Genomic DNA, 17,794 nt, shown 5'->3' with positions numbered 1-17,794 from the left:
GGGCAGAGCACGAGATTAAGAAGATTGTGTGTGCAGGAATATGAGAAAAAGGGTTTATGGAAAATAATGTGAAGGATTTAAGAGTGGGGAAACGTGTGTAGCAGCCTATAGCATGTCTCTGTGTAGCAGCCTATACAGGGTTAGAAATTTAAAAAAAAATCTCTGGGCTTTTTTTGCCCCCCTTAATTGATTTTCGGGGGCTTTTTTTGTATTTCGGGGGCACCGAATTTTTTGGGTGAAAATTAACAAAGATTATAAAACATTGTCGACACTTTTTTTTTACAGTCTTCGTCCCTATGTTTGATAACGTAATGTTAATGTCTCCATATATAGGGCTCTACGCTAACCTTTTTCCCAAGGAGCACATGTGCTCCTAAATACAATTTAAATAAATAAAATCTAAATAAAAATTTAGGAGCACACCAAGAAATTTAGGAGCACAGTGAAAATTGTTCAAGTAACAGTTTATTAACAAACTATTTATTACATGCATATTATACTGTGCGTGTGCATACTAGGGATGGGCGTGAGTAATCGTTACTCGTAGCTATGAGAAAAAAAAATCAAAATTATTAAAAAAAATTATGAAAGATATATATAAATTCTTTTATTTTTTTTTACATATTTTTTCACATGTATGTGTAAGATTATAACTGTTTGTTGGTTTCCTTAAACATATATACGTGAATGAACAAAAATAAGTAATTTCTAATCAAATATAATCTTTTTTGGTAATACACGATCACTCGAGTATAGCATGCGATCAATCGATCTGGATTTTTCTTTAATCCAGATCTAGTGCATACTAAGGGCTAAACATCTGTGCAATGTGTCGGGGGGCTTTTCTTGCCCCCCTTAAAGGCCAACTTGCAGGTTGTATTTTTGTTCAATAAACAATGTGACTAGGCCAACGCTGACTTTCATGAAGAGGGGAAAAAAATTATCGAAATTGACCCAGTTTTAGCATTTTTATCAAACATTTTGTTGACCAAACCACAAGCTCCACGCACATGCATATTTTAATTGCATGTTTCATAGCATGCGTGTGTCATCTTAATGCTGACGTCACGTCAGGTGCAGGGCAGCAGGGGCTCTGAGAGTCACAGGCAGGTAGTGGCAGGAAGCAGAGCCTTGCTACTACTAGCCGAGGAGTGATGAATGAAAATGTATCTGTTTCAGCTAACACTATTGCTCCGTGATCATAGCCATTCATCTCTAAAGCTAACCACTATTTGTAACAGCCACAACCACGTTACCATATTTGTAATAATGTAAATCATTGTGTATACAACGTTAGCAGCTAACTTAGCTTAGCTTGGTAGCCACCGTTCTTGAAACTCCTAACAAAGCCTGAATTAAAATGGTTCTCTCCTCTTTGTATACCTTTGTCCTCACAAGTATTCTGCCAGGGAACTTATGGACATGACAATAGTAGTTATACGGTGTTTGATCATTGTGTCGTTGTACATATTGTGTATACAACGTTAGCAGCTAACGTAGCTTAGCTTGGTAGCCGCCGTTCTTGAAACTTCTAACAAAGCCTGAATTAAAATGGTTCTCTCCTCTTTGTATACCTTTGTCCTCACAAGTATTCTGCCAGGGAACTTATGGACATGACAATAGTAGTTATAAGGTGTTTGATCATTGTGTCGTTGTACATATGCACCAAGTGCAGCTAAAGGGGCTATCCACCGAGTGCAGCTAAAAGGGGCTATCCACCGAGTGCAGCTAAAGGGGCTATCGTATCAACATGCCGCGACGTGTAGCTAACGTAGCTTGCATGATGCGTGTGCAGTGCTGTGTATAACATGTCTCTGTGTAGCAGCCTATAACATGTCTGTGTGTAGCAGCCTATAACATGTCTCTGTGTAGCAGCCTATAACATGTCTCTGTGTAGCAGCCTATAACATGTCTGTGTGTAGCAGCCTATAACATGTCTCTGTGTGTAGCAGCCTATAACATGTCTCTGTGTAGCAGCCTATAACATGTCTCTGTGTAGCAGCCTATAACATGTCTGTGTGTAGCAGCCTATAACATGTCTCTGTGTGTAGCAGCCTATAACATGTCTGTGTGTAGCAGCCTATAACATGTCTCTGTGTGTAGCAGCCTATAACATGTCTGTGTGTAGCAGCCTATAACATGTCTCTGTGTAGCAGCCTATAACATGTCTCTGTGTAGCAGCCTATAACATGTCTGTGTGTAGCAGCCTATAACATGTCTCTGTGTGTAGCAGCCTATAACATGTCTGTGTGTAGCAGCCTATAACATGTCTCTGTGTAGCAGCCTATAACATGTCTCTGTGTGTAGCAGCCTATAACATGTCTGTGTGTAGCAGCCTATAACATGTCTGTGTGTAGCAGCCTATAACATGTCTCTGTGTAGCAGCCTATAACATGTCTGTGTGTAGCAGCCTATAACATGTCTCTCTGTGTAGCAGCCTATAACATGTCTCTCTGTGTAGCAGCCTATAACATGTCTCTCTGTGTAGCAGCCTATAACATGTCTGTGTGTAGCAGCCTATAACATGTCTCTGTGTGTAGCAGCCTATAACATGTCTCTGTGTAGCAGCCTATAACATGTCTCTGTGTGTAGCAGCCTATAACATGTCTCTGTGTGTAGCAGCCTATAACATGTCTGTGTGTAGCAGCCTATAACATGTCTGTGTGTAGCAGCCTATAACATGTCTCTGTGTGTAGCAGCCTATAACATGTCTCTGTGTGTAGCAGCCTATAACATGTCTCTGTGTGTAGCAGCCTATAACATGTCTCTGTGTGTAGCAGCCTATAACATGTCTCTGTGTAGCAGCCTATAACATGTCTCTGTGTGTAGCAGCCTATAACATGTCTCTGCATGTGTGTGTCTGTGTGTGTGTGTGTGTGTGTGTGTGTGTGTGTGTGTGCGTGTGCGTGTGTGTGTGTGTGTGTAGACAAGGAGTCTGAAGATCAGGAGGATGCATCGTTATGGAAAAGCCACCGAAGGAACAACACTGCCACAGAGACAAACCGCAACAGCAGACAGCCAATGAGCTCTGAGCTCGAAAAGCGAAGGACCAATCACAAAGCTCGATAGCCCGGGGACGCGGCTCTGTCGAGAGACGCCCACCTGGGTTGTTCCGTGACATGGAAAAGTGGATGAATACTGTGTGTGTGCGTGTGTGTGTGTACATGCGAGTGTGTGCTCGTGTCAAGAGTGGATCCGTGTGTGTGCAACCCCCGTCAAGACCGCGGTCCCGCTCATGTGTGTCCCTGAGTGCATCAGCGGGGAATGCTTTTTCTGTCAAGTGGAGGGTCAGCTCAGCTTGTCATATGGTCAGCTGCCTCCCCGGTGGTTGTCACGGCAGCATGTTGCCATGGGGAGGAGGAGGAGGGGGGATGTGAGGTAGAACTAAGGAGCACGCCAGAATGAACCCAGCGTGGGCCATTAACACTGAGACAGCCAGGGAATCTCCTATGAATCACCGGTTTCCCACCCATTCAAGCCCAGTCAAGCCGTTCAGAGACACGGGGACATGAATGAAGGTGAACCTTGACATGCAAATGTCTACAGGAACGTTGTTATTATACTTTGTTATTAAATTGTGATTTTATATAAACCCGTGATATTAAAGGGGAACTATCTTATAAATGGCCTTTTTCAGTGTTTAGCATTGTTTCCTAGCTATGTGGACTTATATTAATATGATCTAGGTCTCCAATTCTCATATTGGCGCATTCTTCCAATTCTCCTCTCACAATATTCACCCTCACTGAACTGAGTCATCTGAAAATGTGCTGATCTGTGATGTCAGAGAGACTCAGCTGCATAATAATGTGGCTGTGTAGCATCAGGCCCATGCACCCCATGCCACATCAGCTCAAAACGGCTTAAGATCTTGAGGTAGAAAAATGCTGTTTTTGAGTACTTGATTAGAAATACAAAACAATGAATTACATTTTTTTTTTAATTACAGATGTTCCATAAACTCACAGGAATTGTGTAAAAGTGCCCAAATAGTGAAAGAAATAGTAAAATAGTTCCCCTTTAATTAACAACAAAAGTATTTTTACTGACCAACAAGTCGTAGCTATCAAACATTCCTATAGACGTTACATCTCAGGTATTTTGTGCGTAGTGTATATATTTGACCACATCATGCACAATTGTATAGCCTGGCCTATTTTATTTTATAATTATATTCTATTGTGCTTCTATTTAAATTTAGTTTAAATATCCCAGATCCATATGTTGTGGTGGGTTATGCCGTGGACCAAATGGACATTGGATGTACCAGATGGCGATCAAACAATTGTAATATTATTTTTGGAATACTCCCGATCACAGGTAAGAACGATCTGACGTAAATTCTAGCTTGATCCTGCAATGCTTTTATACTGATCGGGCTGATAAGCGTTTTTAGTGTTCAATACGAGTGCCGTTACTGACAATCAAATAATCAGAAACGACCCCCCCCCCCCCCCCCCTTTGTGCATTCATGATGGAACATAATACCTATGATATAGATTTGATTTAGGAATAATAGCGCGTACAGGCAAGAAACGACAACGTCTATAGTAGAATTGACGTTTAAGCTATAACTCAGCATTTCAGGAATTACCCCAGACCACGCTATAACTATACTTATATTCACCACGGTATAACACAGGAACGTATGGATGGAAACATTTATTCTTTTTCACATATTGAACGATAGATAGGTGATGTCAAATGGGCCATAGTATTGTATCCATAGCAATGTGGAGTTTGTATGAACCATGATAAAAGTTTATTTTATCCTTCCAGGCTGCTAGTGTTCAGTGAATGACTCCTGCTCTGGCATCACAACAGGGGTGCATTTGAAAGCCGCCCGCATCGCGCCGCTGGGCCAGACAATAAAAGGTGAATTAGGCAGGGTGTAAAATCCAGAGCAAGACAAGATCAAATGAATGATAGCAGGGAGGAGGGCAGGCTGGGCGCTGCCAACAAGATAAACTACCGACCTCCACAACCCACTGCACCTCTTATAGCCAACTCCATCAATTCATGGCTTTATCTACAAGATGAGAGAGGGGGAAGGGGGGGGGGGCATCAAAATGGAGTTTTCAAGTGTTTTTACCCCACCGGCTTTTAGTGGCAAATTCTGCGAATGGAGGTGCAGGCGTGTGAAGCGACCAAGAGGCATGACTTCTATTAATGGAGCAGAAGCACCGCTTGCAGACGTCCAGTGACTCCAGTATGAGGTGTCTGTGTTGAAGAGGGTACAGGGAGGGTGTACAGGTAGGGGGTACAGGTAGAGGGTATAGGGAGGGGGTACAGCACTGATACATTGAAAATAAATAAAATCCTCACTAGTATTTTATGATTAAATTGAGTCTTAAAATCTTGTGAAAGTGAAAAGAAATCAGCCAACAGGGTTGAAAAGAGGGTCAATTTAACGTTGTTCCAATCTGACTGAGAGATTTCTTGAAGCAAGCGATATTACGTCACCTCTGGCAGATTTCTTTCTTTAACTCATTGACTGCCACGCTGGCCGCGCATCCTGCAGTCAGTAGGCCAGCTTTTCGTGACTGTTTTTGCGTTAATTCATGATCTTTGCGGAGCTATTTGTATATTCTATATTATAGCTATGGGGAAAATGTTATGGCTTATTTGACAGACACTATTTGCAGTACAACATGTAAAAAGGCGTTAGTTTCTACACACTGTAGTTTGTAGTTTATTACATGCTGAACATCGCCCATTTCCGAAGGAATCCAGTCTTTTTCCATAGATTGCGAGATAGGACGCTTTATGTGCAATAAGCCCAAATCGTTCTGGTTGATTCCCTGAATCCCCAAATACTCCCAAATCAAAAGGTATATAACATGTACATATGTACCTTCACAAAATCATGTACCTTTCGGATTTTTACCCCGATCGTTATAAAAAGCCTCGTCTATGACCAATACAGTAAGCCACTGTGATCGTTACATAAACATGTTTCACGTTCGGTAAAATAGACATAGGGGGTCCTTACCTTAGGCTTAGCCAGAAGGTAATCCAAAAAGAATAATTCCAATGATCCCATCGGCGATCGCGATTACAAGTTTATATGTAATTACTAGTGCTGTCAAACGATTAAAATATTTAACTCGATTAATCGCATGATTGTCCATAGTTAACTCGCGATTAATCGCAAATTAATCAATTTTTTTTTATACCTTAAACGGATCTTTTTCAAGTTCCAAGTTTTAATACTCTTATTAACATGCGAGTCAACAAATGCTTGCTTTATGCAGCCATTTAACACAAAAGGATGACCCTCATGCATTGCAAATTTGCATCAAATTCAAAACAGAGTGATGCACAAAATAACTTTAAAATAATAATTTAAAACAATGAATAAAGTGTGCATGAAATAATAGGGGAAAGAAAACATTAGGAACTTGTTACATTCACACACACAAGGGCTGATTAATCACACACCCCCCTCTCTCCCTCACACACACACTCTCCCAGATCTCTTTCTCTCTTGCCCCTTCCTCATCTCTCTCACCCCCCTCTCTCTCTATATCTCACACACACACACACACACACACACACACACACACACACACACACACACACACACACACACACACACACACACACACACACTTCAGAAACAAACATAGTATCAATGAGAGCATCAATAATACACCTGAGTGAAGTCTAGTAAAAAAAAAAAAAAAAAAAAAAAAAAAAAATTGTTTTAGTTAATCTTGAGTTAAAAGAATTAGTGGCATTAATAGAATCGGGAGTTAACGTGTTAATATCGCGTTAAATTTGACAGCCTTAGTAATTACACGTGTCTACTGGACACTATAGGTTCTGAGGCGAGCAGATCTGCTTGTGATTGCTGAGCTCCTCCCCCACAGAGTGAGCCTCGATGTAGGGCTGGGCGATATAACGATAACGATAAATATCGCGATATATTTTAATAATCGATATCGAATATCGATAGTCACCACTATCGATATCAGAGACAGTGGACAGACTTGTCTTTCTTGCCTGCAACTTAAAGTAATGGCTTTGCTTGTCCAAATGACAATACTGACCAAATTGAGATTTATTTTTCGCTTGTCCATTTATTTTGTTTGCTTTCTAATTTAAAATACAGTTTGAAACCGTCTGTACACAGTAGGCTATGTGTGCTAGCAGAACTAGACTCCAGTCACGAGTCACGGTGCACATGTGCGGTGGTTTGTCCACCAAAAAAGCACCAAAAGATCGAAAATAAACTAGCAGAGCCAGAACTGTTCAACTCCCCTGGAGCCACAGCCAGCAGAGAAGCCGGTTTACTTTAGCTTTTAAACCAGCTGCAGCCTGAGAACTGGAGTGTGAGAGGATGTAACACTAAAGATGGCGGCAATGACAAAGAATTGCTGCAAAATAAACATACATCTGTTGTTTAAAAAAATATATATATATATATATTTTTAATACTTATAACAATTTCGATAATTATCGATATCGAGAAATATGATAACATTATCATATCGTTATCGCGATATGATTTTTTTCCATATCGCCCAGCCCTACCTCGATGCCTGCCTTCCTATCAGAGTTCAAATGATAGACAATACTGCCATTATATCAAATGATCTAATAACAAGTATACTCGTTGTTGGCGCTCAACGCATAACGCCCAATAACAAGTATACTCGTTATTGGCGGGATTGAGTTAAAAGACATTTTCTTATTTTAATTGTGTTATTATATATATTTAAATTTTTACTTGTTTTAATAAAATACGATTTTACGTAATGAAATTACTTGTGAAGGATTTTGATTTATTTTGCAGTGTATCTGGAGGAGCACAGTTCCACCAGCAGCCATTACACATCAGAGGGCAGAGCGCCGGCATTAGGCCTCTGAAGGAACCGTCACGGTGTGTTTGTGTCCTCGACTGCCTGGCATTAAAAAAACATGCAGCATATTAAAACGGAGGAACTCGTCAGGATCACATAGCAGCCTAGAAATGAAAGGGCCTTTTCACTAGACATCAATTCACTGAGAGAAGGAGAGAGGAGAGGGGAGGGGGAGTGAAAGAGAGGCAAGAAGAGGATAAGAGATGAAGGAGGAAAAGAAAAAGAAAGCAACAGGACTTCAAATGAAAAGACACCTACCTGTGGTTTTACCAACACGACTCTTAAAGCCTGGGATACTGTGTTCTGTGCCTTTGACAGAGAGCTGCTCTTTTGTTACAATATTCTCACCCCAATCATTGCCGCACAATGGTTTCTCTTAACCCAGTGAAAAAGAAATAGGGGTGTCTCCAAAGGCATGCGTGTGCTCATTACCGGACTCCCAAAAGCCATCTTTATCTAAAAATAAGCTCATAAAGACTTAAAAAGAGGAAAAGATCACAGTTCACAGGAGAAGCTGTCCAAAGTCACTGTATGATTGTGTTGTGAGGGTTGTGTATCTTTTACACACACAACAGTTACCTGGGAAGAAGCCGCGTGGGCCGCCTGTGTAACCGGTTCAAGTGGCGTGGGACTAGGACCGAGTCAAGAGAAGGGTTGTGAATTTGGTGTAATTAAACTTTGTGTGGCGACGTGTATATAAACTCAGTTAAGAATAATGTACCGGGCATCATGAGCAATAATGTACTACTGCAATGCACTGCTAGCTGGTTTACCGGCTGGGGTCACCAAGACCCTTCAACTCACACAGTGAGTGCAGCGGCCCATCTGATCTCCAATCTACACGCAGCCCACTTCTCAAGAGAGCTGCACTGGCTTCCCATTGCGGCAAGAATCCACGTCAAGGTCCTTGACCCGGCACACCGTGCAGCGAGGGGAACGGCTCCCTCCTACCTCCGTCTCTAACTACACACCCTCAAGAGACCCCTACACTCTGCATCTTCTGGCCGCCCGAGACCCACTCCTACAAAGGTGGAACGAACTTCCCAACACAGTCAAGACGGCTTAAACTTGCCCAATGTTTCACTGTCGACTAAAAACACAACTCTTCAATCAATATCTGAAATAATAAAAAATAAACGTACTGTCTTTTACTATTATGTACTTTACCACCATCTACTATCCCTATACTACTACCTGCCATGCTAATATGTATATACTACTACTCAGAGTGTAACACTAAAGTTCGACACTGTGACTGTTCAAACCCGGGTCCAGGAAAAGCAACGACCTGGGACCTATGTTGTTTGTGGCTTGGGTTAAGGGGATAAATAAACTGCAGACTCAGAACGGGACGGAGCAGTGGGTCAATGAGGGCGCTCACAGCTGCGGTACCTACGAGACAAGCATATTTGGGCAGAGTGTACTTCCCGCGAGGCGCAGGGGTGTCTTCGGGTCACGCAGAGTGTTTGTGCCTGGCGTGTCGAAAGTGCTTACCTCAGGTGTCCCACAGCTTTGGTCCGCACCAATGAGAGGATGATGTAGTCATTCTGCTGACCCTGGAACCTGTCCACCGTTGTCACCTACGGACACACACACACACACACACAAACATTCATTATTAAGACATACAGACGCACAAACTAAGAACACACCGTCTTTAAGCGGCTTCTAACACTAAGCTATGATGGCTAGTGTGTGTGTTTTGCAGGGTCAACGAGTGCGTATGCCCTGTGTTTGTGTGTGCGGCACAGGTAGATGCAGGGGATTTAGCTAATTAATGTTTACGGACGTTAAGAGTGTGAGAGCTTTCTGTCCTGAACTCAGAGGAGTTTTCCACATGGAGGGTGAGCGGCGGTGGCGACCATGTCCTTGTGTTGTTGCTGTTATCGCCACTATCCCAATTGTCACCGTTATCACAATTATCCCTGTTGTCACCACTATCACTGTTGTCACCACTATCCCCATTGTCACCGTTATCACAATTATCACTGTTGTCACCACTATCACTGTTGTCACCACTATCAGTGTTGTCACCACTATCACTGTTGTCACCACTATCACTGTTGTCACCACTATCACTGTTGTCACTGTTGTCACCACCATCACTGTTGTCACCACTATCACTGTTGTCACCACTATCACTGTTGTCACCACTATCACTGTTGTCACCACTATCACTGTTGTCACCACTATCAGTGGTATCACCACTATCACTGTTGTCACCACTATCACTGTTGTCACCACCATCACTGTTATCACCACCATCACTGTTGTCACCACTATCACTGTTGTCACCACCATCACTGTTGTCACCACTATCATTGTTGTCACCACTATCACTGTTGTCACCACTATCACTGTTGTCACCACTATCAGTGGTATCACTGTTACCACCACTATCACTGTTGTCACCACTATCACTGTTATCACCACTATCACTGTTGTCACCACTATCACTACTATCACTGTTGTCACCACTATCACTGTTGTCACTGGTATCACCACTATCACTGTTGTCACCACTATCACTGTTGTCACCACTATCACTGTTGTCACCACTATCACTGTTGTCACCACCATCACTGTTGTCACCACTATCATTGTTGTCACCACTATCACTGTTGTCACCACTATCACTGTTGTCACCACTATCAGTGGTATCACCACCATCACTGTTGTCACCACCATCACTGTTATCACCACCATCACTGTTGTCACCACTATCACTGTTGTCACCACTATCACTGTTGTCACCACCATCACTGTTGTCACCACTATCATTGTTGTCACCACTATCACTGTTGTCACCACTATCACTGTTGTCACCACTATCAGTGGTATCACCACTATCACTGTTGTCACCACTATCACTGTTACCACCACTATCACTGTTGTCACCACTATCACTGTTATCACCACTATCACTGTTGTCACCACTATCACTACTATCACTGTTGTCACCACTATCACTGTTGTCACCACTATCACTGTTGTCACCACTATCACTGTTGTCACCACTATCACTGTTGTCACCACTATCACTGTTGTCACCACCATCACTGTTGTCACCACTATCACTGTTGTCACCACTATCACTGTTGTCACCACTATCACTGTTGTCACCACTATCAGTGGTATCACCACTATCACTGTTGTCACCACTATCACTGTTGTCACCACTATCACTGTTGTCACCACTATCACTACTATCACTGTTGTCACCACTATCACTGTTGTCACCACTATCACTGTTGTCACCACTATCACTGTTGTCACCACCATCACTGTTGTCACCACTATCATTGTTGTCACCACTATCACTGTTGTCACCACTATCACTGTTGTCACCACTATCAGTGGTATCACCACTATCACTGTTGTCACCACTATCACTGTTGTCACCACTATCAGTGGTATCACCACTATCACTGTTGTCACCACTATCACTGTTGTCACCACTATCAGTGGTATCACCACTATCACTGTTGTCACCACTATCACTGTTGTCACCACTATCAGTGGTATCACCACTATCACTGTTGTCACCACTATCACTGTTGTCACCACTATCACTGTTGTCACCACTATCACTGTTGTCACCACTATCACTACTATCACTGTTGTCACCACTATCACTGTTGTCACCACTATCACTGTTGTCACTGGTATCACCACTATCACTGTTGTCACCACTATCACTGTTGTCACCACTATCACTGTTGTCACCACCACCACTGTTGTCACCACCACCACTGTTGTCACCACTATCACTGTTGTCACCACTATCACTGTTGTCACCACTATCACTGTTGTCACCACTATCACTGCTGTCACCACTATCACTGGTATCACTGTTACCACCACTATCACTGTTGTCACCACTATCACTGTTGTCACCACTATCACTGTTGTCACCACTATCACTGGTATCACTGTTATCACCACTATCACTGTTATCACCACTACTGTTGTCACCACCATCACTGTTATCACGGCAGGCCACGCAGGGCTAATGCGGCTTAGAGGGTGTTTACCTCCGCTAGCTGCTTACCTGGGCACCCGGGGGGCCGCGCTGCCTCCCTGGATCGGGGACTGTTTTAGGGGAACAGAGGAAAGAGGAAGCTGCTCTCTGTGGGGCTTTTCTCTCACAGGTAAAAAAAGGAAAAGCCAATTTGCCTTTATTCCCCGGTAATCCCGTACTCCTGAGCGGCATGCTTATTCCATAGCCCCCTCTGATGAGGAGAGAGCTTCATTAAGAGTTCTTCAGTGTTGCTCGACCGCTTACATGACGGCAAAATACTGTACTTCAGGAGATTAGTAATTAAGCCAACGAGTGCCAATGAGACGCAAGCCAGTTGAAAAGTGAACCAGCCGAGAATAAATTAGCCACTTCTTGCTGTACAACAACCTTATAGGGGTTCAAAGATGGTACAACAACCTTATAGGGGTTCAAAGATGGTACAACAACCTTATAGGGGTTCAAAGATGGTACAAAAACCTTATAGGTTAAACAATGGTACAACAACCCTATAGGGAGTTCAGCGATGGTACAACAACCCTATAGGAGTTCAGCGATGGTACAACAACCCTATAGGAGTTCAGCGATGGTACAACAACCCTATAGGAGTTCAGCGATGGTACAACAACCCTATAGGAGTTCAGCGATGGTACAACAACCCTATAGGAGTTCAGCGATGGTACAACAACCTACAAAGATGTCAACATCTGCTCAACCTCAGATAAGTAAGAGAATGCATGTTTAAAGTAGCGTCTCAGGGGGACTCAAACTCACAACCTGTCTTGCTCAACAAAGAGTTAACCACAGAGAAAAGCCTATAAGCCATATCGTATAATAATAATAATAATAATAATAATAATAATAATAATAATAATAATAATAATAATAATAATAATAATAATAATAATAATAATAATAATAATAATAATAATAATGCAGGACTTTAGAGAAGTATTTATTTGGCATGCAAACAACACCCATCCGGTCGTCCTTCCCCCCCAAGGGCAGCCGGGAGCAGATAGGGCGTCGGCGAGGTACCGCGCCCCAGGAACCAATCCAAGTGCTAATGCCCGTCTTCGTCAGGGACGCGACAGTTTGTGCATGTCTTTCCATTGGGTTTCTCTTATCGGGGGGGAAACCCTTGCGAGCACGGGGAGAACATGCAAAACTCCACACAGAAAGGCCTGGGAGATACCCCACCTGGGTACCTGGCAACGCGGAAATCTGGTTTCCAAGCGGGAATCGAACCCTGGGCCTTCTTGCTGTGAGGCGACAGTGTTAACCACTACACCACCGTGCCGCCACATTATGGAGTGGATATGACCTAGAGATTAGCTGTCAAACTTTAATGTTTGTGGTGGTTACAAATTACAGAGGCCTACTGTTAAAACCACTCATCCTAAATATGTATGTACTCACTGTGCTGTTAAGTCACTATGCCGTGGTTAAAAGCCTCCATCAAATAGCAGATGGTATTATGTCATAGGACTGTTCTATTTCAACCTCTCGTAGGAGAGTGGAGAATACAACACACTGACCAGGCTTTGGCTGTAGGTCAACTAGGGAAGCCTGTAGGCTAACATAGGGCTGGGCGATATAACGATAAATATCGCGATATATTTTAATAATCGATATCGAATATCGAAAAAAATATATATCGATTTTTTTTTTTTTTTTTTTTTTTGTGATCTGCAACAGGGCAGTTCTTTCTTGCCTGCAACGGCTTTGCTTGTCCAAATGACAATACTGACCAAATTGAGATTTATTTTTCTCTTGTCCATTTATTTTGTTTGCTTTCTAATTTAAAATACAGTTTGAAACCGTCTGTACACAGTAGGCTATGTGTGCTAGCAGAGCTAGACTCCAGTCACGAGTCACGGTGCACCAGCGTTTCCGTTAGCCGGTAATTACCGGTATTTGACCGGCAAAATCTGTTGAAGTCCGACATATTTAATCTCTCCGGTCTTAATGTCTGGTGAAAATAATTCCCTGAGTCTAAGCACAATTTGATTATTTGAATTGTATTAAAATAGGCTAAAATTAAATAGCCTATGCGATGAACGAAACAATCATTACATTTGTTTCATCGTTGCTTCTAATAATGACAACGACGTTGTCAGCGAGAGCTTAGTGCTGGGTGTGCGAACTTTTGTGAAGCTGCAGAGCCGGAGCAGCAGCAGCACAGTGCAGTACTCCAGCAGTACTCCAATTCAGCCATTTGCAATTCAATGTTGGGTGGGGGGGCGCTGCTGTGCGGTCCCCAGAAAAGAGCCAATAACAGCTGAATCTGCTGCTCTGCATCGACATACTCTCGCAAATAAGTCATTGGGAGGTGGAGAGAGAGAGAGTCGTCACGCAAACCCACGATAATGTTGCCGTCTCTCTCTGCCAAATTTCTCAGTTCTTCGCTTCATATAATTAATACAAATGTCCAATATAACGGAATTCTCATAGCTCATAAAAATGTGATTATAACAGACTGTTGTTTATTAATGTCGGGCGACTGCCCACAGACACCTATTTGATTTAAAGTCGGCAGCAGCACGAGTCTCGGGACTTATTTTATTTGGAATATAATGACTTTATACGCAAAAGTAGCCTAGTTTTAAGTAAAAAATATTATAAATCTACATGCCTTGATGATGTCATTCTTTTGTTTTGTTGTCATTCTTTTGCCTATCAATTGTTTTTAAGCTCAATAAACTCTGACCGGAATTTCTCTCATTTGACCGGTAGATTGAAATCTACCGGACACTGAGGCCAGCAACACATTTTTCTAACGGAAACCCTGCGGTGCACATGTGCGGTGGTTTGTCCACCAAAAAAGCGCCAAAAGATCGAAAATAAACTAGCAGAGCCAGAACTGTTCAACTCCCCTGGAGCCACAGCCAGCAGAGAAGCCGGTTTACTTTCGCTTTTAAACCAGCTGCAGCCTGAGAACTGGAGTAACACTAAAGATGGCGGCAACGACAAAGAATTGCTGCAAAATAAACATACATCTATGTTGTTAAAAAAAAAAAAAAAAAAAAATTATACTTATAACAATTTCGATAATTATCGATATCGAGAAATATGATAACATTATCATATCGTTATCGCGATATGATTTTTTGCCATATCGCCCAGCCCTAGGCTAACAGATGGAAAATGGCCTCTTCCTCCTCCTGTTGGTCCATTGACTGGGGTGGATCAATATGACGGCAGCTAGCATCAAGAAGCCACACTGATCCAGGACAGCAAACGACCGGCCAACCAACCAATTTACCAAATCGACCGACCGACCAGCCAATCAACTAGACAAGCGACCGACCAACTGACATCTCTAAATAAATCATACTGGCCTTGGCCACTTCCCACTATTTCAATGCAACATTCAGTGACCCTGGGATTCCCACAAGCCAAAAAAAACAACCTAAAAGCCCCCTCATGGGAAATAGGAAGGGAATGTGTGAGTGAGAGATAGGGAGGGTAACAAGGAAGTGGACCAATATTTATTTATGTCTCTTTGTTGCTAGGTAGAACAGGTGCAGCACCGGGGGCAACGATATGTCAGGACCCCCCACCTATGCCGCCCCCCCCCCCCCCCCCCCCCCCACACACACACACACACACACACAGTGTAGTGGTCTACTAACTGTAAACTGACCAAATACTCCACGGTTTACACCAAAAGGGTCCCCCAAGAAGTGAATAGCATGGGAAAGTGAGTTATTCTAAGCCCACGGAGAGAGAGAGGGAGAGAGAGACAGAGACAGAGACAGAGACAGAGACAGAGAGAGAGAGAGAGAGAGAGAGAGAGAGAGAGAGACCTAGATAGAGCATCTCCCCAGGGCATAGCATTTTGCATGGTGTTTAGTTATTTATGTGAAATCTTCCAGGGAGTGAATTTCAGAGGTCATGACATTGTGGCAGGCACATGTCTGCAGATAGATACATGCACAGCACACACACTAACATATCTGTGCACACACACACACACGCACTTGGGTCTTGTTAATAGAAGCCATATGACTGAGGGAGACTCAATTGTCTTCCACCTTCCCCTCTCTGTGACAACAATGGCACTCTGTCTCAGCAGATGGCCTCCTGGTTGAAACATTCATGCCTGGAGTTCTCCTCTCTTTCTTTGTGTCTTTCTCACTCACTCCATCCATCTCCACCATATCTTATTTATTGTCATTATGCTCTGGGGAGGCTGCAGAAGTCTGATTGTTCCATTTCTCACAAGAGACTATCAGCACCTGACAGACTAGGGTCAATTTGTCGACACCTTCGACGACCGTCGCTTGCCAAGATACGAATGACGAGACACGAAAAATATTTTTTTTGACAGAGAAAAAAAGGATAGCTTGACACTTTTCTTAAATGTTGCACACCTCCAGGATGATTGGACAGCTAGATGGAGTTAGGGCTGGGAGGTACACAGAATATTAAAGGTGCTATAGATAACATTCAGCCACTAGATGTCGCACTAGAGCACCAGCATGTTATTTTTCCAATCAGGTGCATTCCATGTGGGGACATGTGGGAAAAACAAACATTCAACAACACTTTTTAAACGATACATTTATTATCAATACTTTTATTCCACACCCTTCTAAAAGCTCTGTGGATGTATTGTATAATAAAAAAAGAAGAAAATAATAAGAATCAAAAAAGATTACTCTGGATAAAATATGTATCTATAGCACCTAAGGTATACCGTCATGGATCCATGCAGAGGTATGGATTTTTACTACAGTCATCAATGATATATATATGTAAATTGTATATATTTAATATATATTATACATACCCTTCCTGCTGACCTGTTGTACAGAACTTGTAAATGTAATTAATGTATTTTTAAGATAATACTTTTTCTTTTCTCAAAAACATTTTGGGATAAAAATTGGGAGTAAAATATACTTTTTTGAATACCATCACACTTGTATTACCAAGAAAACACATAAGTAAGTCGTCAATGATTGCAATTTGCACTAACAAAAAACAACTACTGTCAAATTGAAAACTCTAAATTAAGAAAACATATTGCGACATGGTATTTTTACCATATCGCCCGGTCCTAGATGGAATGTCACCTTTTCACGGATGCTTGTGGTTTCACTTCTGCTTTGCCTGCAGGCGTAACACTTCTGCACATGGAGGGGAACGGCAGAAAGGTAAGCAGAGAAAATGAAACAGTCGGGAGCTTCGCCGCTAGTTACCATAGAGATGACAGAAACCAGAAGCAAAACATGTCATCCAGCGCCTCTTCTGTCGAACAACGGTTGTCAAAAAGACTATAACGTCTAATATCAGCCTCTGTGTTGGTCTTTGTCTTCCCTCCATCCAAAAGGTTTACATACAGTACAACAGACATGCTTAGACATGCTCCCATCTATTCTCTCTCTCTCTCTCTCTCTCTCTCTCTCTCTCTCTCTCTCTCTCTCTCTCTCTCTCTCTCTCTCTCTCTCTCTCTCTCTCTCTCTCTCTCTCTCTCTCTCTCTCTCTCTCTCTCTCTCTCTCTCTCTCTCTCTCTCTCTCTCTCTCTCTCTCTCTCTCTCTCTCTCTCTCTCTCTCTCTCTCTCTCTCTCTCTCTCTCTCTCTCTCTCAGGAAATGAAGGAGCTCTACAGGAGGGAGAAGAGAGGGAAGATGATGATGTGAGAGAGAGAGATACAGACAGACAGAAGGGAGGGTTGATTTTCTATCAAGAGTCTCCATTCCTGTGGACCCCCTCCGTCTTTCTCCCCTTAACTATGTAGTGGTGCATTCCAGCCGGGTAGAGGCTGATTAACCTCATCACATCCACTATGAATTCCACCACGGTCAACGTATTTACCCCCTCTGACCCGCCACAGGCTTAGACTAGAGAGGTGCTGGGGGGGAGGGAGGGGCTTAGCTGTAAATCCAGTTTGCGTCAATGTGATT

The 17,794-nt window shown here is 42.7% G+C and overlaps 1 protein-coding gene across 1 annotated transcript in view; it reads right to left on the bottom strand.

The window, feature by feature from the left end:
* Positions 1 to 17,794, bottom strand: part of aqr (aquarius intron-binding spliceosomal factor) — a 181,889-nt gene that overhangs the window by 25,220 nt on the left and 138,875 nt on the right. The window contains exon 33 of the mRNA XM_084309865.1: positions 9,360 to 9,445. Coding sequence (XP_084165991.1) covers positions 9,360 to 9,445 — 86 coding nt within the window. The remainder of the gene's footprint in view (positions 1 to 9,359; positions 9,446 to 17,794) is intronic.

This window comes from Notolepis coatsorum (genome assembly GCF_963971535.1).
Source record: "Notolepis coatsorum genome assembly, chromosome: 3".
Taxonomy (NCBI): Eukaryota; Metazoa; Chordata; class Actinopteri; order Aulopiformes; family Paralepididae; genus Notolepis; species Notolepis coatsorum.
Note: the sequence above shows the minus strand (reverse complement) of the source record. Positions and strands in the feature narration are given on the sequence as shown.